Source organism: Saccopteryx bilineata, chromosome 10 (genome assembly GCF_036850765.1).
Source record: "Saccopteryx bilineata isolate mSacBil1 chromosome 10, mSacBil1_pri_phased_curated, whole genome shotgun sequence".
In the NCBI taxonomy this organism is placed as follows: domain Eukaryota; kingdom Metazoa; phylum Chordata; class Mammalia; order Chiroptera; family Emballonuridae; genus Saccopteryx; species Saccopteryx bilineata.
In genome coordinates, this window is record NC_089499.1 from 1,843,822 (window position 1) to 1,870,283 (window position 26,462).

General features: G+C 55.8%; 1 protein-coding gene across 1 annotated transcript in view; it reads left to right on the forward strand.

Moving 5' to 3' along the window:
- The window catches only part of CNTN6 (contactin 6), a 124,803-nt gene that overhangs the window by 84,166 nt on the left and 14,175 nt on the right, over window positions 1–26,462 (forward strand). Inside the window, 5 exon segments of the mRNA XM_066244741.1 lie at window positions 9,161–9,288; window positions 22,226–22,401; window positions 23,163–23,280; window positions 24,241–24,399; window positions 24,515–24,664. Coding sequence (XP_066100838.1) covers window positions 9,161–9,288; window positions 22,226–22,401; window positions 23,163–23,280; window positions 24,241–24,399; window positions 24,515–24,664 — 731 coding nt within the window.

The window sequence follows — 26,462 nt, forward strand, 5'->3', positions numbered from 1 at the left end:
TGCCCACATAACTCGGCTACAGCGCCCTCCACGCCAGGGCTTGTGATAGATGTAGTTTTAAAAGGTTTTGAAGGCCTCCCCGTGGGCCCAGCGTGAAGAGAGGCTCCTGACCCGGCCCACTGAGAGGTCAGGGAGAAGCACGTGGCCCAAGGGGGGAAACACTTGAGCTCGCACACCTGGCCTTGTGGTGTCTGCGTTCTCACACAGGTGTTGTCCTTGTGACCTCGTGATGGGATGGGGTCCCCGCATGAACCTCTGCAGAGCGGCTTCCGCAGGAAAGGGGAGCTAGCTGTCTGTCCTCCCTGGCTGGGTGCGGGCGTGTCTCCCAGGACAGTGTGGACAGAGCGGAGCGGGTGTTTCTCCCCACGTGTTACACGTTTCATTCCGTGGTGGTTGCGGAGCCTTGCACGTCTGCAGGTGATGAGCCTGCAGCTGCAGCTCTGTTCGGTGAGCACGCGTGTTGCGTGTGGCCAGCGGCGCAGGGGCTGTGTTCAGAGTGAGCCATTGCGCTCAAGGTACGTAAACGGTTCCACTGGAGGCGTCTGGAGGTCACATGCCAGCCGGGCCTGGCAGGTCACACAATGAAGGGGGCCAGACAGGTGAGAGAAAGGACCAGGGAGACGTGACAAAGTGGCAGCTTCTCGGTTTTGAAAGACAGGACTCGGCTGGAGAGGGACGCTGGTACCTGGAGATGTAGGAGCCCGGATGCTGTGAATGATGTTGTGGGAAGGAAGGGAGGAATGGAGGGAGGGAGGGAGGGAGGGAGGGAGGGAAGGGAGGGAGGGAGGAACAAAGGAAGAAAGGGAGGGAAGGAGGGAGGGAGGGAGGGAAGGGAGGGAGGGAGGAACAAAGGAAGAAAGGGAGGGAAGGAGGGAGGGAAGGAGGGAGGGAGGGAGGGAGGAACCAAGGAAGAAAGGGAGGGAGGGAGGGAGGGAGGGAGGGAGGGAGGGTTTCCAGCACTGGGCCGTGGACACACCTGCATGGGGAAAGGACACTTGGCTCTGGGCTGTAGCCTGCCTGGTCCTGTCCACTGTAAAGTTTCACTGTCACTGACATTGGCTCCCCATAAAGTGTAACAACCTAGAGAGGGTTGAGAGGCCTCTAAAGAAGCCTCTTCAGAGGAATCTCACTGAATCGCCTGCTGATAAAGCACGGTGGCCGTAAGTCCTCGCTGACAGTCCCCCCCAACACGAGGCCAGAGGGCACTCGTTCCGGCTCATAGAGGACAGAGCTGCAATGTGACGTGAGCCCCCGCTAACAGGCGAAGAAGCCCCACACCACACTCACGCCTCAGGCTACCGAGTGCCATTATGTCTGCTCCGGACACACTACGTGCAGTCAGACCAGGTGGACTCACAGGTCTCTGCCCACGGAGGGTCCGGGTTCAGTATGCATTTGCTGTTTGACTCAGTGACTTCCGGTCAGTCCACTGAATTTCCTGATCACGTGGATGGCCGCAGGTCCAGCTTATAGAAGCCTGTCCAGATTTCGGAGTAGGTATGATCACAAGACATGTGCTCATGAGCCTGTGACCGTGGGGGGTTATTCCTGGAGGACAAAAGGACATAAGGAATGACAGCGTCCATGTCGGGGACACTCTGTATCTTCTAGACACGTGCTCCGCGATTTAAACAAACTCCTTTAAAATGAGCTTATTGTTATTACTACTGGACTTGTCGTTACTGCTCCTGCCATCCCTGTTGTCCCTGCGAAATGGACACAGTCCTCCAACCAGTGGACCCCGAGTGACCCAGCCAGCAAACGCGAGCTGGGAGAGGCCGTGGTCGCCGGCCCCTGGGTCAGGGGCCTCCACAGCTCACAGTCCAGTCTGGGAAGGCTCGTCCGAAAAGGAAATGATGAGAGAGGAGTGAAAGAAACAAAATGGAGCAAAGGTCGTCTTCTCAGGAAATGGCTCTGTGTCAACTGGATGCCATGTATCAAAAAAGGGATCTAAACACCGTCCTTATACCCTTCCTAAATAAAAAATAACCCAACAGGAGTTAGAGACCCAAATGTAAACCACAAAACTATAAAACTCCCAGGACACAGGAGGAGGAGATCGAGATGACCTTGAGTCTGGCGATGACTTTTCCGACACACGTCAGAGGCAGGTCCACGCGAGGAGCGGGAAGAGCCGGACCTCGTCCATGAAAACGAGAACCCTGCGCTCTGTGGAAAACCCTGCGCCCTGTGGAAAACCCTGTGCTCTGTGGAACACCCTGCGCTCTGTGGAAAACCCTGCGCTCTGTGGAAAACCCTGCCCTCTGTGGAGAACCCTGTGCTCTGTGGAGCACCCTGCCCTCTGTGGAAAACCCTGCCCTCTGTGGAGAACCCTGCCCTCTGTGGAGAACCCTGCGCTCTGTGGAGCACCCTGCCCTCTGTGGAGCACCCTGCGCTCTGTGGAAAACCCTGCCCTCTGTGGAAAACCCTGTGCTCTGTGGAACACCCTGCGCTCTGTGGAAAACCCTGCCCTCTGTGGAGAACCCTGCCCTCTGTGGAGAACCCTGCGCTCTGTGGAGCACCCTGCCCTCTGTGGAGCACCCTGCGCTCTGTGGAAAACCCTGCGCTCTGTGGAACACCCTGCCCTCTGTGGAGCGCCCTGCGCTCTGTGGAAAACCCTGCGCTCTGTGGAACACCCTGCCCTCTGTGGAACACCCTGCGCTCTGTGGAACACCCTGCCCTCTGTGGAGCACCCTGCCCTCTGTGGAAAACCCTGCCCTCTGTGGAGCACCCTGCGCTCTGTGGAAAACCCTGCGCTCTGTGGAACACCCTGCCCTCTGTGGAGCACCCTGCGCTCTGTGGAAAACCCTGCGCTCTGTGGAGCACCCTGCGCTCTGTGGAACACCCTGCGCTCTGTGGAACACCCTGCGCTCTGTGGAGCACCCTGCCCTCTGTGGAGCACCCTGCCCTCTGTGGAGAACCCTGCCCTCTGTGGAGCACCCTGCGCTCTGTGGAGCACCCTGCCCTCTGTGGAAAACCCTGCCCTCTGTGGAGAACCCTGCCCTCTGTGGAGAACCCTGCGCTCTGTGGAGCACACGGCCCTCTGTGGAGCACCCTGCGCTCTGTGGAGCACCCTGCCCTCTGTGGAAAACCCTGCCCTCTGTGGAGCACCCTGCCCTCTGTGGAACACCCTGCGCTCTGTGGAACAGCCTGCGCTCTGTGGAGCACCCTGCCCTCTGTGGAGCACCCTGCGCTCTGTGGAAAACCCTGCCCTCTGTGGAGCACCCTGCGCTCTGTGGAAAACCCTGCCCTCTGTGGAGCACCCTGCGCTCTGTGGAACACCCTGCGCTCTGTGGAGCACCCTGCCCTCTGTGGAGCACCCTGCCCTCTGTGGAAAACCCTGCGCTCTGTGGAGCACCCTGCGCTCTGTGGAGCACCCTGCCCTCTGTGGAGCACCCTGCGCTCTGTGGAGCACCCTGCCCTCTGTGGAAAACCCTGCCCTCTGTGGAGCACCCTGCGCTCTGTGGAGCACCCTGCGCTCTGTGGAGCACCCTGCCCTCTGTGGAAAACCCTGCCCTCTGTGGAGCACCCTGCGCTCTGTGGAACACCCTGCGCTCTGTGGAAAACCCTGCCCTCTGTGGAACACCCTGCGCTCTGTGGAACACCCTGCGCTCTGTGGAGCACCCTGCGCTCTGTGGGAAACCCTGCCCTCTGTGGAAAACCCTGCGCTCTGTGGAGCACCCTGCCCTCTGTGGAGCACCCTGCGCTCTGTGGGAAACCCTGCCCTCTGTGGAGCACCCTGCCCTCTGTGGAGCACCCTGCCCTCTGTGGAGCACCCTGCGCTCTGTGGGAAACCCTGCCCTCTGTGGAAAACCCTGCCCTCTGTGGAGAACCCTGCGCTCTGTGGAGCACCCTGCCCTCTGTGGAGCACCCTGCGCTCTGTGGAACACCCTGCGCTCTGTGGAACACCCTGCGCTCTGTGGAGAACCCTGCCCTCTGTGGAGCATGCCGTCCACAGCATGGAAAAAGTCACGTTTGAAAAGAAAATATCTGCCAAGGACAGCCGCTAGCGTGCGGTCACCCAGACGGTACTAAAACCCTTCCACCTCCACGGTAAGAAAACAGCCGCTCTACTGAACAGCGAGGCAAAGACCTTCACAGACACCTCGGCCAGGAAGAGTCACAGGCGGCAAACAGGCGTGGGACAAGCTGCTCCCCAACACACACGTCGTCAGGGAAACGCAGATCAAAACAACAGGGACAGACACGGACGTGCCCTGTGACAGTGGCGGGGACGCTGAGCGGCAGGGACTCGCTCGCTGGTGACGCAGGAGGAGACAGAGCAGGGCGACGCGCTGAGGACAGTGTGAGCATTTCTCACAAAACCGAACATCCTCTTCCCACCCACCCTCCTCACAGCACTTACCCAAACAAGTGGAAAAGGCGCGTTTACACAAAAGACCTGCTCCTGGATGTCTATAACAGCTCTGTTCCTGATTGCTCTGCCTCTGGAAGCCACCCAGACGCCCTTCGGTAGGTGGATGGATAAACAGACGGCGGTCCCTCCAGACGCTGGGATCTTGTTCAGCCTGAAAGAGAGGTGAGCTACCACCAGGCCACGGAAGACAGAGAAGAGACTTTAAATGCAACTTACGGAGCAGAAGACGCCCGTCCGGACGGTTACACGCTGTGTGCCTGGGACGTCACGACGTCCTAGGAGAGGCGGGACGGTGGAGACGGGGAAGACATGAACGGCGGCCAGGGAGCGGGGAAGGCGCCGTGAGCAGGTGGAGCGGAGGTGGTTTTCAGGACGGGGAGAATGCCGAAGGATCCTCTCACGGTGGACACGCTATACGTTTTTCCAAACTTGTACAATGTACAACGTCAAGCGTGAGCCATAAGGTAAACCGTGATAGTTGGGTGACCGTGACGTGTCATTGCCGGTCACCAGCTGTAAACAACGGACCATGTGCTGGTGTTGATAACGGGGGTGTGTTGCGTGTGTGTGTGGGGGGGGGTATACGGGAATCTTTGTACCTTTCTCTCAACTGTTCTGTGAACCTAAAACTGTTTTTAAAAAACTCGCTTTTTTTAAATTCAGAGAGAGGAGTGAAGGCAGAGACAGATTCCCGCATGCGCCCAACCCGAATTCACCCAGCAGGCCCAGCAGGGAGAAATGCTCTGCCCCTCTGGGGCATTGCTCTGTTGCTCAGCAACTGAGCTCTTCTTAGCACCTGAGGCAGAGGCCATGGAGCCATCCTAAACACCCGGGGCCAACTTGCTCCAATCGAACCATGGCTGTGGGACAGGAAGATAGAAAGAGAAGTGAAAGGGGGAGGGGTGGAGAAACAGATGGATACTTCTCCTGTGTGCCCTGACCAGGATTAAACCCGGGGCTTCCACAAGTGAGGTCAATGCTCTACCATTGAGCCAACCAGCCAGGGCCTAAACAACTCAAAGGAAAATAAAATAAAATTCAAAATATAAGGCAGCATATGACCCAGATCAGCAGGACGAGCATGACAGGATCAGCATGACAGCTGCAGTTAAATCGTGACGGAACCTCTCTGAAGATGTTCGATTGATGCGGGAAAAACAGCTGATCTTGATATTCTGTGGATTGTCGCGATGGGTGGGTGGGGCCGGGTGGGGTGGAGAAAGCTGTGTCTCTGAGCCCATGTTCCCTAGGAAACAGAGGTACGAGAGTGGCCAGGCCCAGATGGGCAGCGATGCAGGACCACACTTCCTGGCACTGACCCCTGAGCCACTTGAAGCCACAACACCCAGGTGGGCGTCCAGGCTCGATCAGCCGCACAGACTGTCCCAGGCCGGAGTGACTCAGGGACCATCCCTGGAGGAAAGAGAGAGACAAAAGAGGTTTTCATTCGTCCACTGATTCAGTCTTGACAACTGCCCCGCCCAGCCGAGCGGGATATTTTCTGTGTCCAGTTGCACCAGAGCCATTTCAAGTCTCGGACGTAGAGTGACAGCGAGGAGATGGTTACCTTTGATTTAAATGAGCGAAATTGACTTGTAATTGACCTGTTTGCAGATTGTGCGTCATTTCCTGTAGCTTGTTAAAATGAGAAATTGTAGAGACATAACTTATTAAATGTCACTGAGGGATAGCACAGATCCTATACATTAACTGTGATTATCAGGTCCTAAACATTCTTAAAATGGAATATCAATATTTGAACTACAGTGGGTTCCAGTGAGACGCCTTACCTAACAATCGAAGCTGCAAAGAGTTAAAATTTACACACGCTTTCTGACTTTTTAATCTAACTCATTTTTATCCAGTTTATTTTAGATTTTCTAGAAATCAGTAATATTAGACAGTCAATTAAAATTTCATGGTCTACAGCATTATCTTTAGAGGAAAGTGGAAGCAATACTCCAGTTAATAATTTCACTGTAAAAATAGCAGTAATGCTCTAGTTTCAGCAATAAGAAGTCATAATTGCCCCACATCCTAATTTTTCATGGTTTAATGCCTTCATCGACTGCTCATCATTGATGTCCTCAAACTTCAGGCTAGGCAGTGGCTGACATCAAATGAACAAACAGAAGAAAAAGGAAATATCAGAGCTTTTCTCCTCGTCTTGTTCCAGACGGGAATCAACACTTGCAGGGTCTCTTTTCTGCACGTCGACAGATTAAAGACCAGATAGACATCGGATTAGTTACTGTGATACAAGAGATGTTGGCTCTTGTGTTCTGTTCTGTTCAGTTTACGGAGTTTAAATGAACAGACGTCATACGCAGCCCAGCAAGGCACGGGTGTGAAGGACTTCACATCGGTCCTCACGTCCTTCCTCAGAAGGACACCCAACCTGAGAGGTGGTCCGGGGGTGGGGGAGAGTCCTGTGCGTTCATTCGAGGGGGTCGTGGGTCTGCCCGGGGTTTTATTCTGCAGGTTGTCACAGAGACAGGGAGCAGGCCGGGCGAACGGGCAGGTGGCGATGTTTCCCGTGTCTGCCCCGCGTCCCCGACAGAGAGGACTGCCGTGTCGTACGGTCAGTCTCGCCGTGTGGCCTGCCTTCAGCCTCACCATTGACATTGACGTGTGTTCACATGTTGGTGGCTCCGTTTCCTACATGTTCTATTTTCTCCTTTTTCTACCCGTCCTGTTTTCTGGGGCCACTGTGATATCTCCCAGGGTCACCCGACTGTCACACACAGCTTGTGCACCCCAAGTTCTACCGCTTTATGCTCAGAACGTGCTTGGAGGGACATTGTGGTCCATCGCAAATGCTCTCTCTTGACTTTTCTGTTGTTCGATGGCGATGAAACCTTCTACACGCGCGGATGTCTGGAGATTCTCAGTTTTATGGAACTATTGACATGCAAGAGCCTGAATTTGTAATTTAATCATCTAAATGGAATACTAAGCCGTGGTAATTTGAAAAAAAAAATGTTTCTATTGAATTGTGTAAAGGGTTGAAATAGTCTAACTAAGTGAATGTTGGAGACGGGAGAGTTGAGGGGAAAGGCAGGCTCGCTGACCTGTGAGATGATCGTAGCGGGAGAACCGTGGAGGAAACAAAGACCCCACAAGGCTGGTATCAGCTCCGTGACCCCAACACCGAGGTCATCCAGGGCCCGACTGATGACCACGAGTTAATTAAAGCCGCTGACTTACTGCCAAGTCCAGTCAGACACAGGGGTCAAAGGGACTCAGAAATCCTCGTCTGAGATGTGGGAGGGAAGAAAGGCCAGAATCTACGGTCGGTCATGTTTCTACATTGTTGAGATGTCTTGTAACTTATGCCTCAATGCTTGGGGGAGATGACATCCCTAAATGCTTCTCACTCTGACCTCTTTTAATGAAATCAGATAAAGAACCGCATTCATCCAGACGTACGCTGTTCCTACGTCAATAATTGCTGGACTGGACTGTTAATGTAAATTGGGATCAGAAAGTAGACATTTCAGAAATTAAACAAGATACCAAATGGCCACTGTTGGGAAGTATTCCAAGATAATAACTTTTAAAAAAAATCTGATCACGGACACCGTGAGCCATTTGACGCCCGGATGCGATGTGGCCCTTCTCACGAATGGGATGACAGAACACAGAGCCCGCTGCTAAAATAAACACAACGGCAGCAGCTGGTTTTATACAAATTGTCGTTGGCTGATACTCGCTGTGTTTCAAATTGGGTAATCAATTATATTAGCTACAATGCATGTAATACACATATTGTACACGATAGGTTTGCAGTGCCACAGCCACTGTTTCGTCCTTGTCCGTGGGCGCGACGAGCCTCCCAACGGCCTCATCTCTCGTCTTCCAACCTATTGGTGTTAAAAGCCAGTTTTCATCGCTTCCTCTTGTACAAACCTCAATAATCACCAGTATTTTTTCAGGGTTGCTAATGAAACTTACAAGACATCAAGTTGAGCACACGCTATGCTTTCATTGTGTGTGTGTGTGTGTGTGTCTGCGTCCCCTCATAAAAACATTCGACGGTGACCTTGTGGAGAGACCCAAACTGCTCCCACCATGACGGCAGCATTCTGATGTTTGCTTTTGAGCACTTCTCAGTTTCAGGGGAAATCTAGAAGCAGCAGCATTTTATGAACTATTGGGCCTTCTTAGATAGCGACCCCTCGGTCGTGTCTTGTAAGGCTGCATGCATTGCAGGGACGTCTGATCAGGTCTGACTCGTGGAGGCTTCACTCTTCCTCTCCCCTGCGCCACACGGCGGGGCGGGGGGCGGGGAGGGGCTGTTACGGAACCGTGTGGCTGGTCCTTCAGGCCAGTGGCGCGGGCCAGCGTGGCCACGGCTGAGCACCCTCTTGTTTGGGGGCCCAGAGCCCCTGACGAGGCCACGGCTTCCATTCCTCTGACGGCGAGTTCCGTTTTCGCCAGAGAAGGAGCTTTTCAAAGTGCACGGCGAGGGGCTGCCCTGCTGTTCTGACCAGCCAGTGGGCACGGCGGAGGCGAGCACCGCCCGCGTTTTACGTGCCTGGATAGCGCCAAGGGCCGTTCGGGTGATCACCAACACTGTGTCGCAATACAAGCACACGGCACTCGTCCTGTCACGCGGAGTCCGGGCTGCTGGCGGTCAAGGGCGTGGCGCAGGGAGAGCCACGAGCTGCCGTTCCCACACGGCGCCCGGGGGTGCGCGGGGGGCGGGGCCGGCGTGCGTGTCCGCGGGGAAGACGCCCTCCTGGGAGCCCAGCTGCCACTCACCGCGTCTTCTCTTTGTAGAGTGTTCCTCGTGGGGGACGGCGCCCTGCAGATACTCAACGTGACCAGGTCGGACGCCGGGCCCTACACCTGCGTGGCCGCCAATCGGTTTGGGGTGGCGAGGAGCACCGGCAGCCTCATCGTGAAAGGTACTGGGTCACCTCTGCTGGCGCCCGACGAGCGCCGGGACGCGTGTGCCCGGCACGGTCCCACCCGCGGAGCCGAGCTCGCATCCCTGGGCACGAGAAGGATGTCCCTTCACCTTCTCTTCTTTTTAACGGCATGTCCCACGTGCAGGGGTGGCACGGGCTCTCGGCTGGTGGGACCCCATGGCCCATGGGGACACTGTGGCGGTCGGAACGCTGTCAGTGGGCAATTAGACAGAATTAAAACCTGTGCTTACAATATCTGCATGTTCACAGATGCCTTAGTGTGTGCGTGCATGCGTGTGCATGTGTGTGCATGCATGTGCGTGTTTGTGTAGGGGGGGCATGGATGTTTTGATGGAGAATCTTTTCCATGGCTAAATGTGCTTGAGAAATTCTCATTTGGTGTGAAATTTCCCCCTGGATAGGAGGCTGCCTTGTTCACCACCAGCTCCGGTAGGTCTGTGACTCCAGGTGCTTAACTAGGGAGAGGCAGGCTCTCTCGCACACACACACCCGTTAATAAGCAGTTTCTTTCCAAAGAGGAGAAAGTTAAAATATCCGTACCTGTGCGGGTCACCGCTGCCGTCCTAGCACAGTCAACAGAGGAGCTCACACAGCACGGGGCGGTGAGACCCCAGCTCCGTCCGTTCCGCAGACGTTGAAACTGCCAGCAGTGCAGACGCACAGGCGTCTGTCGCCAGGGACGGAATCAGGGTAAGACGTGTCGCAACTTGGCTGCCTTGCTGAATCGAACCCCAGCTCGTAAAACTAGCGTGTGTACCGGAAGCCACGCGCCTGTCATCCCTGACTCCCAGAGGATAAAAATGACAGGTTTTGTAAAAGGACTTGCAGCAGCTATTGAAGCCCAGATGATCAAAACCAGCAACTGGTGCTTTGTTATAATCTTTATTTAAAAATAAAAGTGTTCAATAAAAAGGTGTTAGCTGCTACAGATCAGCCCTCCTTCCTCACGTCTCGGGGAGCAGACACCCCCGTGCCCCCGGCACGTGCTGGTGCCCACACTGTTCTGTGCGTCTGTCTGAAACAGTCGGGGAAAACGTGACTGGGAGGTGACTCGTGTCAGCCGATGGGGCGCATTCTGAGAACTTCACTTCCTTGAGGACGCTGTTCGGGGAGGCGCTGTGAGGAGGAGGAGAAAGGGGAGCCTCACTGAACGGGGGGGACTCAGGGGCCCTGAGACCGCGCTCCGTTCTGAGACGGTAACTGGGTATTTCAGACACTCGGCGTGGCGGGCGCCCTGCTGGACACGTCCCCGGCCCTCAGGATGGAAACACGTGATCTGTACCTTCTACCTTTGGGCTGCTTCACAGAACACCCCCAAATCCACAGGGACTGTCCCTACGAGGAAGACAATACCCAGATAGGATTGCTCAGGTCTAAACTAACAAAAAACAAAACAGACAAAACACCCTGACTCCCATCTCTGCTGAGCTCTGGTGCTTTGTTCCTGGGGGGGGGGGGGGACTGTGGACACACGTCCACCCCATCTGGTCGCCTGGACCTCGTCCACTCTTCCTTCTACTGTGACACGTTTCGTCTTGTCACAAACTGCAAAGTCCAGGACGGGTGACGTCAGCGGCTCTTCCTCTGCCTTCTCCTTCCTCCGGAAAGGAGTCTGACGGCGGAGGCAGGGGCAGCCCGGAGTGGTGTGGGCTCAGTAACTACCGACTGACAGAGCGAAGGCGTCTCCTCGGACGCCCCTGCGTTCACGTCACCCCATCTGGCCTGCCTCGCTCTGGAGATGGAAGGATTTCCGTGTTTCAGGGCGTAAGTGTCTTAGGACCCTTTGCCACGAAGGGCATCACAGGGAAGTAACAAAACAGCTCAATGTCTTTCGTTTTCCCGTTTAAGGGTCTGTGGTTGTGTATCTCTAACAGGCAGAGGGGCCACTCTGCTCAGGGGGGGCAGACGGACAGACGTGCAGCCACATGAAATCCCTAAGATGTCACAGGACGCCCGCTGTCCCGCCATCGGCGCAGAGCAGAGGAGGGCAGAGGCGAGGCGCGCAGCAAGGGCGTGGTCCGCGCACACGTGTGCCAAGTCATCCTCCCTCGTTTTCTGTCGGATAATGAAGAGGAAATTGTGGGGTCAGGAAATCCCCACCTTCCGTTTTAGGGGAAGGAGGGACCGTGAGCTCCTCTCCCAGCGACAAGGGCCACCATCAGCTGATCGATGAGACACCACGTACCTGGTAACAGGTGCACACGTGAAAAAACCGTCGACATAAATGCAAACCGTCTGCACAGTATGGAGAAGAGCATCTTTGGAAACTTGGCTTTCTCGGTGGTCGGTGAATGACCAGCTTCCGTACGCTGGGGCGTTGTCCATTACGGTCCTACCCTCTCGGGGAGACCGCCTTCTGTGAGTTCCTTTTCATGGGGGAGGGTGGAAGATGCCCCTGACAAAGGATGATTATTTTATAGCCCACGCATCAGGAAGCTCTGAGCTGAGAAAGAATCATAATAACTACAGCAGTACGTGCTGGTGCAACCGTTTTCTTGACTCTGAAGAGTGTGGTCATCTGGTTGTTTGTAAAAATGGTCGAGCGTGTGTGTGTGTGTGTGTGTGCGCGCGCGCGCGCGCATTCTGAACTGTAATGTCCATCTGATGGTCATTACACCGTCAAGCATAATTTCGTTTCTCAAACCGAAACCAGCCCACGGTGACCTTCCTGGTAATAACAAGGAGATAAAGAGCCAGTGAGAGATTTCTGAAGGCTGATAAGACAAGCCTCTCGCTTTGAATGCCTTTATCAGCCTCGGTCACGCAAGGGAGGCTGTTGTTAGACAGCTTGTAAGATGATAATAGTTACAGGAGTGTGAGCATCTCCAGCTTGGTTTTCTAGCTGATAAGGCTTATCTGCGTTAAGAGGACTCTGAAGTTGTCTGCTCGGCGCATCTGGAACTCGTTTCGCTGACGCAACAGGAGAAGGTCGTTGCCGTATGCACATCCGGGGCTCAGAGACGCCCCGCCCCCCCGGGGGGTGGAGTGGGGGGCACCGTCCAGGGGGTCTGAGGAGAGAGAGTCTGAACGGTTTCACGTTGGGGGACTTGGGCGGAAATGACAACGTGCCACCCACTAAACAGTCGATGGAGATCCCAGAAGAGGGGAAATGATTCGATCTGGCATTTGGAAAATGATTAAAAAGCCGAGAGCTAACAGCCGGTGATAAAAATGATCTTGTTTGCAGGCAACATTTTTTCTGGGGGCCCCCCCACCGGAGAAGTTTCGGATGTTCAATTACAGGCCTCATTGCTCCAGCGTTCTTTTCCACCGAAATGTCGGAACTTGGAAAAGCATAGCTAATGTGGAAATTAAGTTTATTGCTGTTCATTTAGCTGTTTATTCTTTGTGAGGGAGTCTTTACGACAGCAGCACCGGTCGGCCTGCCCGTGCCCCCCGGCAGAATGAGCGGGCGCCCCAACCTGGCTCTATGTCGACTGCGGGGACAGGCACCCCAAGACGGGCGGGTAACCGGAGAGGCGGCGTCTTTAAGAGGCGGTCCCGGACCTGAGCGTGGAGCTCAGCTTTAGGGAGAAGCCGGATGGATGGAGTCACCCACAGGTGCCATTCCACGGAGGCGACGGGACGTGTGGCGATGCGCCCAACAACTCGTGGCGCCCGCAAACAGCTCCCCAGAGAGGTCTCTCAAGTCCGGCTGAGCCCGGGCCCCCACGTGTCTTAACCCTGCACCCCGACTTTCTGCAAAGCATGAGTTGAAGCACTGGAATACAACAGAGACTTTGATTTTGAAATGACTCACGGGAGCAATGTTAAGGTGAAAAAAACGTATCTATAGAGAGAGTAAAATTTGATACTATCTAGAAACGACATTTTCTTTCCTCCCTTCAATAGCGAAACTAATGCTGAAGGCATTCTTGAGACTTGACTTCCATAATCTCAAGTACAAGAAAAAACAAAATGAAACCAAACAAAAAGCATTTCTTTATGTAACACAACAATGTCAATGGTAGTTTGGTTTCCATAACAACTTAAGTCTTTTAGACAAAGGAGTCCATGTCACTCGGATTAAATTTCCGGGCGTGCAAAGCAGCTGCCAGGTTCAAATGTACATTGTATAGCAGACGGTGAAAAGGCCAGGCACCACCGCATGCTGGGTCCACACCGTTTTTTAATTGTTCCAGATATTCTTTACTGAACAGATTAAATCGATAACTGGCTAATGTTTTATTTTATTTTTAATCAATACTGGAGGTGAATAGTGAGGGTTTATGTCATATCCAGACGGCCAGACGCACGCATGAGCACACACCACCATCACAGCGGTGAGAGGCACAGCCCAGAATGAGGCGCACCCTCTGCACGGCTGACCAGTGCGGCCCGTGGAGGGGACGCTTCCTGTCCCGGACGCGGACGTCATTGTTACTGCTGCAGCCGCCCCGCCCTCCGTGCGTGCCCCGCCCCGGGCGCGGTGAGAGGGGCTCCGTGCGTGCCCCGCCCCGGGCGCGGTGAGAGGGGCTCCGTGCGTGCCCCGCCCCGGGCGCGGTGAGAGGGGCTCCGTGCGTGCCCCGCCCCGGGCGCGGTGAGAGGGGCTCCGTGCGTGCCCCGCCCCGGGCGCGGTGAGAGGGGCTCCGTGCGTGCTCCGCCCCGGGCGCGGTGAGAGGGGCTCCGTGCGTGCTGTCTCCCTGGACCCTCGGACCAACCCGCGGACGCAGACGCTCACAGCTCACAGAGGCCACTGAGGCGCAGGGCACGGAGGTCGGCCGCCCGCGGCCCTGGCCATCGTTAGCGGCACACGCCTCCCTCCTGCTGTTTTATCTCGTGGTCCAGGCGTGTTGTCCTGAGGGCATGAGACGCTTCCAGGTGACACTGATGACAAATAGGGGCATCAAAACAGGAGTGCTTTCACCTGAAGAGCTCAGTGCGCTTTCATTAAATAGAGCCTAATAGTCGCTTGTACTTCTGAACTCGACATCCAAGGAAATACATAAACTTCAAGGGCACATTGACCGCGTCCCCCGAAACCGCATTGACCGTGTCCCCCGAAACCGCACCGACACAGAAGAGGTTTCCGTCACCCCACGGAGCTGCCCCGCGGGCCCCTTCCTCACGCCCCCCCCCCCCACCAGCCGGCTCGGACACGCCCTTGCTCCCCGGGTCTCCCGCACGCGCAGTCTCACAGCGTGCATGCGGCACTCGGCTTCCTGCACCTGACATAGGACACGGGCTCCCCACTTCCTGTTCTTTATGAAAAATAACCAGGGGGCCCTAGCATTCGTGGGGCATCCCACTGTCAGGTATAAAACTGTCACATCACTACATGGTACACCGCACACGAATGTAACCAATTGAAGACCGAACTTAAAAATGACATGTAAAAGAACAAAAAGAAGTGTAAAGCCACAGCCGGCTTAGTCTGGGCAGGGAAGGTGTCTGTGACCACAGGTGCCTCTGTCCTCCCGAGCCCCGAGCCCGTGTGCGGAGGGAGGGGTCTGGTCAGGGACCGGGCGGTCGGCGGGTCCCCTGGTCTCGGTCCTGACGCTGAAGGATGGAGGACGCAGCCAGCCTCCTGTGCTGCCACGGTCCTGCCCCTGCAGGGCAGAGGGGTTGGGGACGTGCCCCGGCTGCTCCAGGAGCGATCTGCGTCATTTCCACACAGAGGACCCGAGACACACGTCCGGCTGTCAGTCTACAGATCCCAGAGACTCGGGGAAACGGGGAGCCCGCTCTTCCAGCACCCCGGTCAAGCTCAGCCCGAGTCCCCCCTGTGGCTTCTGTCCTCACTCGGTTCCCCTCACCCCAACGTCAATTCGGAAGCCAGCATCCCCCTCCCCCTCCGAGGTCCTGACTCCTTCCGTGTGAAAGCCCAGACTTCCTCAGCCCGATGGGTCACCGTCTGAACGCAGGCCACCTCTGTCTCGGAAACACGGGCGGAGCGCCGAGAACGGCGGCTGTCGGTGGTGCCGTGCCTGCCGAGGAGGAGGAGGAGGCGGCTGGGACGTGGTCGGCGGGACCCGCAGCGCCTGCCGGTCTCACACAGGTGTCAGGCCCCGCGGTGGTCACCTGTGAACACGGGAGCTGTGTGTTTGCAACCCCGCACCGTGGCCAGCCGGGGAAATGTGCCGTGTTTCCCTGCAGGGTACGCGGACGAGTTTTCCCGTTGAGACACCTCTGATTTCAGACAGCGGCGCTCCCTGACCGGCTCTTCGTTTGTTGCATTGACTCGGGGGTGCTTGGCCTTTTAATAGGTGTCCTCAACCGGTGCTCTTCAAACCCACCGAGTCTGGACTCTGTCATCTTCCTGCAGCACCGGCGGGGGGGCTCTGTCGTGGACGGGCAGTGGGCTGGCAGCTGGACACCACCATCTGAAACCATTTACACGTGGCAGTGGAAGCTGAATGGGTAAACTGGAACCAACTGACCATGGTGACCTTGGGCACAGAGATAGAGGAAGCGTGGCCTGTGGCAGAGTAGATGCCCAGGGCTTTGATTGGGGAGCACTGAGCAGATGACCCGCCCCAGCTCAGGGGTGCAGACCTTGCTGGGCACAGGCCAGGTCTGTCCCAAGAGGAAAGGTGCATTAAATAAAGGTCGCTGACTGCCCATTGCTGGAGGGCTGGAGGGACCAGGCCCACCTCTCCACCACCCCATTCCCTCTTCTGTCTGTCTGTCTGTCTGTCTGCTCTGCACAGCTTAGTTTCCACGTATGACCTCCCGTGTCCTGTGTCTGCCTCCCGAGTCAGTCACGTTCTTGTGTGGTTTGTTGGCTTAGTTTCACTGAACTTGACATTAATTCCCTCCTCAGATCGATCTCCATCATGTCCCCTCAACATCAGCCTGCCTGCCTGTGGGGGGCCTGCAGCCTACACGCCAGGCCCCCTCTTTCTTCTTCCTTTTTTTTTTTTGGATTTTTCTGAAGTGAGAAGTGAGGAGGCAGTCAGACAGACTCTCGCATGCTCCCAACCGGGATCCACACAGCACGGCCACCAGGGGGCGATGCTCTGCCCATCTGGGGCGTTGCTCTGTTGCAACTAGAGCCATTCTAGCGCCTGAGGCAGAGGCCATGGAGCCATCCTCAGCACCCGGGCCAACTTTGCTCCAGTGGAGCCTTGGCTGCGGGAGGGGAAGAGAGAGATAGAGAGGAAGGGGGGGGGTGGAGAAGCAGATGGATGCTTCTCCTGTGTGCCCTGGCCGGGAATCGAACCCGGGGACTCCTGCACGCCAGGCCGACGCTCTACCACTGAGCCAACCGGCCAGGGCCCAGGCCTCCTCTTTCTTGATAGAAACACTTATTTTGGTAGAATGCACCTTCCAACAAATTTTGGAGAAAGAATTCGAGAGAGACGCGAGTCCCATGAGATTTCTCATGTTCAGAAACGTCTTCATGCTCCCTTCAGTCTGACGGATGGTTTCACTGGAAACAGCTCGGGGCTGGGACTCCTCAGTCTGCAGAAGTCTGGAGACGTCTCTGCTCTGAGGCTGGACCCGTTCTGACCCCTGCCCCGCGGAGTGCGGTGCTGTGTCCCGCTCCCTCCCCGGGCACCGCAGGGCTGGTGGGAGTCTGGGTACAGCCGTCCCTGGGCGTCCGGGTGATCCGGTCATCCGGGGGACCCATCCTTCCGGGCCTGGACTAGCTTCCTGGAGAATTAAATAATTTACTGCGTTTCTTTTTCTGAGATACACACCATTGAAAAGTGAGATTTCCCAAACTGTTACTCTAGTTTATGTCTGTCTGCGTGTTGGTACGTGTGCAGGCATCTATCTGTGTAACTTATTATGTTTTATGTATTTAGATACATAGAGTGCATATACAGCTAATAGGCTATCTCTAGATAGATAAGATAGCTAGATCGACAGACAGATGTCTCTCTTTCCTAGTATACATTTTATAGCTTTCCTGCTCTACCTCTTGGGTGATTTTCTCAACTGTATCTTCCAGACATCTATTTAATTTTGGTTCTTGCTATTTTTTAAGTGTCCTTTTATTTTTTTCCCCACTGTCCCTTTATATAACTCCTTGTTCTTCTCTCTCTCTCTCTCTCTCTCTCTCTCTGAAAACACGGCTGATAGCTTCTCTTTTCTAACTCATTTTTCTTGAAGTCTGTGTTGTCGCAAACGGCCTTCTCCTTCCTGGTTGCTTGAATCCCTCTGTTTTCTGAAGAGATGTACACGGCTCCTTGGTGGATCTTAGTGGTTCGCCCGTATCTGCAGCAGGTGCTCAACCTCTCACACAAAGCGCTGACCACGTGCGGGGGCTCAGGGATCTCCAAACGTCCCACCAAGAGGAGGGAGCCAGGAGATTCCCTCGGGAGATTCTTAACAACACGGCACCAGGGTCTTTCTTCTTAGGCTTCTCAGACCCTGAGGACAGCTGTCCGCCCAGCTCCTGCCCTGGTTCCCTGCGTGGAGAGCAGAGGACCAGCAGCCGTGCCCTCAGAGCTGAGTGGGGCTCCAGGACAGGGCTCCCCACTTCCGACCGAAGTCATCCTCACTCACGTCTTCCTCAGCAGGCATCAGCAATGCTGTACCATGCCGTTATCTACAGCCTGGCACTGGTGCGTGGCCTGGATCTGCCCAACCAACCCCCCCCACGGTCTCTGACGCACTAACAGTGTGGGGGAGCCTTCTGCCCGGGGAGCTGAGGTGCTCCGCCCAGCAACACCACCTCCGTCTCAGGCACAGACCCGGCGAACGCATTCTTATAAGGAAATGAAAACGAAAACACGAAGGTGCGGGGAGAAGAACCAGGCGCCTGCAGCACGAGGGACGGTCCCCTGGAGAAGAGGAAACACGGTGGGTGACCCCACCGCCCGGCCGACCTCTCCTATAGGAAGCTGCCCGGCTCCAGGTCGGCTGGGTCAGAAATACAAGCACCCGAAGAGAAAGCAGATGGAGCCCAGCAGAGATGGAATCAGGTCCCGGGAGCGTCAGACTCACTCCCATCAGGTCCCGACCGGGAGCGTCAGACTCACTCCCATCAGGTCCCGACCGGGAGCGTCAGACTCACTCCCATCAGGTCCCGACCGGGAGCGTCAGACTCAGGTCCCATCAGGTCCCGACCGGGAGCGTCAGACTCACTCCCATCAGGTCCCGACCGGGAGCGTCAGACTCAGGTCCCATCAGGTCCCGACCGGGAGCGTCAGACTCAGGTCCCATCAGGTCCCGACCGGGAGCGTCAGACTCACTCCCATCAGGTCCCGACCGGGAGCGTCAGACTCACTCCCATCAGGTCCCGACCGGGAGCGTCAGACTCACTCCCATCAGGTCCCGACCGGGAGCGTCAGACTCACTCCCATCAGGTCCCGACCGGGAGCGTCAGACTCACTCCCATCAGGTCCCGACCGGGTCCAGTCCTGCTTCTGGCCGCCTCCTTTCAAAACAGTGCATCTCCGTGGGGAACATCTGCCAAAACAGAGACATTGACATTCTGACCCACGGGGCCTGGCGCACAATAACACGTTACCAGGAATAGCTGGAACCCGGATAAAAAACGACCAAACCAGAGAAACGGCCAATGGAAGGAGGGACGTCCGCAGACCAGGGCCCTAAAACAGCTGTGCTGGACTCGGCCAGAATAGAAAGGACGAGATGAAGAACTGAAGAAGAGTCACGCTATCTCTTCCTAACCAGTCGGAAGTTCCAGAACCGAGAAAAGACAAAAGGTAAAGCTCGGAACATCATGGAATGATTTAATGAGAGATTAGACACAGGAGACAGGGGGGTTATTAAAGGCGGGTGTGTGTGAAGATAAAACATCCAGATGGCAACACGGAGAGAGAACAGCGCAGGAAAGACAGGCGAGGGCGTGGGGACACGGTCGTCCCTCAAGGTCTGGGGACAAAAAGCACGTGAGGCATCAGCAAAATCTGAAGAATTATTTGCCTTCGGTTTTTAACAAAAAAACTGAAAATGACAGCCGGCCTCCTATTCAGGAGATCGTAGAATCCCAAAGGAGATCGCTCCAAAGGAGATTTAAATCAGCACAGAATGAGACAACCGGAAAGGAAGAATCATCCTGACAGTAAAAACGGATACATGATCTTCGGAAGGACAACAGTAAGGCTGGAAGTTGCAGTAGCAGAAATAAGAGTCCAGAAGACAACGAAAGAGCCTCTTTGAAGGCCTGAAAAATAATACCAGTCAGAACTCCACCCCTGGCAAAAGTAGCCTCCCACCTGAAGATGAAATAAAGGTGCTTTTACACAAACAAAACCAGAGGGCAGCCCTGGCCAGTTGGCTCAGTGGTAGAGCATCGGCCTGGCGTGCAGAAGTCCCGGGTTCGATTCCCAGCCAGGGCACACAGGAAAAGCGCCCATCTGCTTCTCCACCCCTCCCCCTCTCCTTCCTCTCTGTCTCTCTCTTCCCCTCCCGCAGCAAGGCTCCATTGGAGCAAAGTTGGCCCGGGCGCTGAGGATGGCTCCATGGCCTCTGTCTCAGGTGCTAGAATGGCTCTGGTTGCAACAGAGCAATGCCCCAGATGGGCAGAGCATCACCCCCTGGTGGGCATGCCGGGTGGATCCCGGTCGGGCGCATGCGGGAGTTTGTCTGACTGCCTCCCTGTTTCCAACTTCAGAAAATACATAAAACCCAACAACATCCAAGAAAAAAAAACAGTAGGCATCCATCGCTTTCAGACATACACTAGGATGCTGACAATGTTTGTACATTTAGAAGGAACAGGACCCGGGATGACGGACAGAAGTGCACGGAATGGAGAGGCATACAAAGAGATACCACGGTAACTGGTTGGGCCGTCTGAGATCTGAGGACCTGGGCAGCGGACCCCATTTTAAAAAGGAGTTATTTTTGCTTTCCCTCGGTAAGCAGCGAGAGAGCCTGTCAGGGAACTTCATCACCTGTTCCACGTGGCTGTGTATCCACCGGTTTCCTTTATTTTGGTCTCTCAGCAAGACTTCCGGTCCTGTCAGAGACGGATGGAGGCAGGCGCCCCTGTCTGAACAGGGGGAGAAAGGTCTGGTAATTTTTCTCACGCTTTTCTCCATCTTCCGGGAGGAGCCGCTGACTTCAGAGACACCTGAGTGGTAATTATTCCGAACGGCGACCCTTGAAAGATGATTGCTGGCAGGCGGAGGTTTCCCCCGAGTCGAAGGAAACAAAAATAACACTTTCTGGGCGGCCGGGGAAGGCCAACTAATTACACATTAGATCGGCATCTCTCGGCTTCTAAAAATATCGTTCGGGGTCATGATGGCCGTGAGCGTGCGGCTGTCTGTTATCACAGGAACAAGCCCCATTTGTGTTTGGAGGAATCACGCTAAACACATCCGACAGAAGTTTCGCAATAATTAGTTTCCACATCTCCTGAGGTGCCTCATAACCGAAGATGCGATCTGGAAACAGCAGACGCCGTCAACAACGTGAGTCTGAGCAAAGCCCTTCCTCAGAAGCAGCGGCTCTTCTATGAAAACTTCCCTGAGACGTCTGAAGAACAGAACTGTAGGCTCAGGTCATTTCTGTATGATTTCTACCTCCCCGGGATGGACTGCCAACGATAAACGTTCAAGTCCTGTAACTCGATGACCTCTTCGTGAATGTGGTCATTTAGAGTCAGGACCGTCTGCCCAAACTGACCGGTCCCCATCTCTTCAGAAGCTGCACGGGAGAGGTGCCCCCTACCCTGCACATCAACACTCCCTCTCGTAATTTCCTCTCTGTCTTTCCTTTATCGTTTTGGATATTATATACATAGAAAAGCAGAGGGGAGGGAGGTATAAAGTAGGATGAGGGACTTCCACGTCCCCGTGAGAAAGAGTAGATCATCAGCAACTCACGTCCGGGTTGGTTCCATCCCTGCCCTCTCCTTCCTCCCGATGACCCACCCTCAACGTTTAGCTGCGCAGAAGAAGTCAAGGGACGGAGCCGAGTCCCTGTCCCTTCCTTACGGGGGCATCCAAGACTGTGCCGGTTTCTGCTGCCTCGGAGCCCGCTCCCACCCTGCGGCGGTGGCCCGTGCGTGCTGCCGGCCGCGGGTTCCAGGATGGGGCTGGCGCGGCCGCGGGCGAGCGAACCCCACAGCGGAACGGACCTGTAGCTCTGAGTCTCTCTCCGTCGTTTTTATCTTAGTGTATTTCTTTATTTTTATTCACAAATTAAATTGAACGGGGTGACATTGGTCTCTCTTCATCAGAGAAGTAACAGGGTGCCCGGGGCCGGCTGGGGCACCACGACGTCCTTTGGGACTCTGTCTGAGGAAGCTGGGACTTGGGGACAAAGCCGTAGCATGTGGCTGGTATTTCCAGAGGGAAGCCGGTGTGTTGGTTTGCTGGTGTCTGTGATGGGTGTATGATTCTAACGTGGCAATATCTGGGTATAACAGGGAAAACTTTTCATGTTGCATCTTTAAAACAGGAAATTTTCACAATTATGTCAGAAGTAGCCCGTGTGGTACTCACACTCATAACTGTAAATCATGCCTGTATGTCTGTCTCTCTCAACACTGTGGGAGTTATGCTCTCTCGGTCACAGTGTGTGTCATCGTACATGCAACCGTCACAGACTGCTTAGAGCTCTAATCGTGTGTGGGCTGTCGTGCTGTGGTGGACATTTCAGGGGGAAAAAAAACAAAAGCGGTGTGGTGTGTTCTCCCTGTACGGGATACTGCCTTTGAAGCCCAAAGATTTTATATATATTTACATATATATATATATATATATATACACACACATACATACACCCCAGTTATTTGCATATAAAATATGAACGAAACAGTGCATTTCATTTTACTACAGGTAACAAGCTAACTTGATTAACGCAGAGATATTTGAAAACAGGGAGTGGGATTTTTCACATCAAATACAGCAAAACTCCAAGCTGCATGGACACGATTTCAAACCACTGCAAAAACCATTCAGGGACATGCTTTACGGCCAGCTGCTAGTGTCGGATGAGCTTCCACAATAACGGCTCTCTCTCTCTCTCCTCTCTCTCTCGACAGAGCGGACCGTCATCACGGTTCCACCCACCCAGATGGACGTCACGGTGGGCGAGAGCATCGTCCTGCCCTGCCAGGTGTCCCACGACCCCTCCGTGGACGTCGTGTTCGTCTGGTCTTTCAACGGACACGTCCTAGACCTGCAGAAGGGCGTGGCTCACTTTGAAAGGATTGGAGGAGTACGTGGCCAAAAACATTCTAAGTGCTTAAGGAATGGATGGAGTCCTGGCCGTGAGCCTCCGTCTTCCGGGGTCCCCTGCCCGCCCCCGCCGTCGTGTCCGCATGGACAGTCACCCTCTGCGCGGGAGGCTGCCTCTCTCTGTTCTTGTTCTATTTTCTGTCCTTCACGGGAAGGCTTGTGTCCTGTAACGAGGGCGACGGCACAGGGGACAGACTGTGAGGACGGACGGAGTTCTGAGCTGGTCTCTGAACATCTCAGCGGCCTCACATTTAACATTTATGCAACTGTAAAAAAACAAAAAACCAGGCAGGGGGGACGGGACGGGCATATTTACATTGGGTTTTTTTTTGTTTTTTTGTATTTTTCTGAAGTTGGAAACGGGGAGGCAGTCAGACTGACTCCCGCATGCGCCCGACCGGGATCCACCCGGCACGCCCACCAGGGGGCGATGCTCTGTCCACCTGGGGCGTCGCTCTGCCGCAATCAGAGCCACTCTAGTGCCTGAGGCGGAGGCCATGGAGCCATCCTCAGCGCCCGGGCCAACTTTGCTCCAATGGAGCCTTGGCCGCGGGAGGGGAAGAGAGAGACAGAGAGGAAGGAGAGGGGGAGGGGTGGAGAAGCAGATGGGTGCCTCTCCTGTGTGCCCTGGCCGGGAATCGAACCTGGGACTTCTGCACACCAGGCCGACACTCTACCACTGAGCCAACCGGCCAGGGTCTACGTTGGGTTTTTGTTACCCTCTTTCCTTCCTGTCCGCAGGAAGCCACTGGGGACCTGATGATAAGGAACATTCAGCTGAGTCACTCAGGGAAGTATCTCTGCACCGTCACCACAGCTCTGGAGAGCCTGTCCGCTGCGGCTGACATCATCGTCAGGGGTAAGCACGCACGGTGGCAACCGGTGGTCACCGCGTTTCTCTGCCGCCAAAATAAAAATGTTTACGGTTAGCGGTAGATCCCTGAGCAACCACATCATCATGATGCAGGAGTGAGGAAAGAGAAAAGGTGTGTCCAGTTTTCTAAAGTCCGAGACCCACCCTGGTGTCTGGGTGGCATGCCCGTGGGGTATTGCCATGAGTGGGCTCCGAGACCCACCAGGGTGTCTGGGTGGCATGCCCGTGGGGTATTGCCATGAATGGGTTCTGAGACCCACCCTGGTGTCTGGGTGGCATGCCCGTGGGGTATTGCCATGAGTGGACTCTGAGACCCACCCCGGTGTCTGGGTGGCATACCCGTGGGGTATTGCCATGAGTGGGCTCTGAGACCCACCCCGGTGTCTGGGTGGCATGCCCGTGGGGTATTGCCATGAGTGGGTTCTGAGACCCACCCGGGTGTCTGGGTGGCATGCCTGTGGGGTATTGCCATGAGTGGGTTTCATCTCTTTCTACGGAAGGTCAGACTGGGCACGCAGTGTGGGTCCCTGAGACTCGGCCGTGTCTTCCACGTCTGATGACCCGTTCTCGCCGAGCGGGGTCGAGGTCCGCGTGGCTACCGCGCTCCCGGCCAGCGGCAGTGACCGGCGCGGGCTGTCAGGAGGACTGGACCAGAGCGGTTCTCAGTCCTGGAGACAAGCTCCTCTTCGGAGGACAGTGCACCGTCCCAGGGGCTGGCATTTCCTAATCTCTAAAGGAAGCATTTCTAAATTAACCCCTCACCACGGAAGCTGAGTTAACAGGGCTTTATCTCAAGTGATGTGCTAATAAAACACATGATGTTCAATATTTTATTTTCTAAGCATAACAGAAAATAAACAGACAAAACCCCCATGATCCCTGTCCCAAATCGATGAATAATTTCCAGTCCAGTCCAGTCCAGTCATCACACGCCTGTTTGTCCAGGTCCCCCCGGGCCCCCCGAGGACGTCAGAGTGGGACGCGTCTCCAGCACGACCTGTCAGCTGAGCTGGCGGCCGGGCCCCGACAACAACAGCCCCGTCCAGATCTTCGCCGTCCAGGCTCGGACGCCGTTCTCTGTGGGCTGGCAGGCCGTCGCCACCGGTAAGCGACTCAGGTGGTGGGGATCATCCTGTGAAACAAATGTGGTCTTTTTGTTTGTTTGATTTGTTTTTAGCTACTGCCAGTGTCGGTGCCTGAAGTGTCCCCTTCTTATTAGTTCCAGAGATTCTCAACGGTCAGACCTACAACGCCACGGTGGTCGGTCTGAGCCCTTGGGTGGAGTACGAGTTTCGCGTGGTCGCGGGGAACAGCGTGGCGATCGGGGAGCCCAGCAGACCGTCCGAGCTGTTGAGGACCAAAGCCTCCGGTGAGCCACCAACGCGTCTCACAGTGGGGGCGCCCCACGGGGGTGCTGAGTCTCAGGGAGCGTCTGGCCCCAGTCTGAGACGGGACAGGAAGCCCCAGTCCGAGACAGAAAGCACAGTCCGCGACGGGAAGCCGCAGTCCGAGACGGGAAGCCCCAGTCCGAGACGGGAAGCACAGTCCGCGACGGGAAGCCGCAGTCCGAGACGGGAAGCCGCAGTCCGAGACGGGAAGCCCCCGTCCAAGACGGGAAGCTGCAGTCCGAGACGGGAAGCTGCAGTCCGAGACGGGAAGCACAGTCTGAGACAGAAAGCACAGTCCGAGACGGGAAGCCCCAGTCCGAGACGGGAAGCTGCAGTCCGAGACGGGAAGCACAGTCTGAGACAGAAAGCACAGTCCGAGACGGGAAGCCCCAGTCCGAGACGGGAAGCCGCAGTCCGAGACGGGAAGCACAGTCTGAGACAGAAAGCACAGTCCGAGACGGGAAGCCCCAGTCCGAGACGGGAAGCCCCAGTCCGAGACGGGAAGCCCCGTCCGAGACAGGAAGCCCCACTCCGAGAAGGGAAGCCCCCGTCCAAGACGGGAAGCCGCAGTCCGAGACGGGAAGCCCCAGCCCGAGACGGGAAGCCCCACTCTGAGACGGGAAGCCGCAGTCCACGACGGGAAGCCACTGTCTCTCGTTTCCACGTCTTCTACGTGCACAAGGCAAGGTGTCTCTTCTCCCAGACGGCGCTCCGTAGAAGATGATGGTCGTTCAGCAGCCCCGTCTGAACATGTCCCGGAAGCTTCTCCTCTCATCTCGTCTATTTTCTCATCAGAACCAGGAGGACCTGCGGGTCTGTAGACACCAATGGGCTTCTGCTCGTCTAGTGGAAGGTGTGGCCGGGAAGTAACCCAGACGGTCGGCGGGGGGGCGGTCACTTCTGTTTCTCAGCTCTGCCAGGGCAGCAGCGTCACTGAGCAACCTTATCAGCTCGCCCCCCACGGAGGAGGTGTGTCCTAGTCTCACGGAACAGGAGGACCCACTGAGCACCCAGTGGCGCACGGACAAGTACAGGACACCGAGACTGTTGTTCCCCAGCTGTCCCCTGCGGGTCCACCCTTCACCCCTCCGCGCCCAGGGCCACGCCTGGTCCGGTCACCACCCCGCAGCCAGAGAGGACCCCTTCTCACTCCATCCCACGATCGAGGGGCCGTGGCCCCGTTTCCAAAACGCGTGTGACGGCAAGAACACGGGCACGGCTGTCTCGGTGGAGGCCAGGACGTCATGGTTTAAACCAGAGACGGTGTTTTTATTCGTCAGGTCGGGGCTGTAAAAGAACACCAACAACAGCAATGTTGGGAATTAAATCACCCTAGAAGTCTAGAGCAGAGAGGAGAGGCCGTCCCTATGACCGAGCTGGAAGGGGAGGATCAGAACACTAGCCGGCTGGTTTGGGCGGGGTCCAATTCGGAACTCAGTTCTCCAGACTCGGGCCGAGCCCGCCACACAGCAGCCGGCCTCAACCTAGCGGAGCCAGGGAGGGGCGGAAGGGAGGGGCGGAAGGGAGTGTGTGGATCCCCCCGGCCGTCCCAGCGCCGACAAGCACAGAGCAGGAGTGCGGATCACGTGGTGTGCGCTCCTGTCTCGGGCTGTGTCAGGCCGGTGGACACACCACAGCAGCTCCGGGGAGGGCTGGCCAGTGTGCACGCCGTCCTCTGTCCCCCGCTGAGGCCCGCTGGGTGGGGTGGCAGAAGACTCAGCACCCAGAAGGCTCCAAACCTCGGGGAAGCGTGTGTTTTTCTGTCTCGCGTCATCCAAG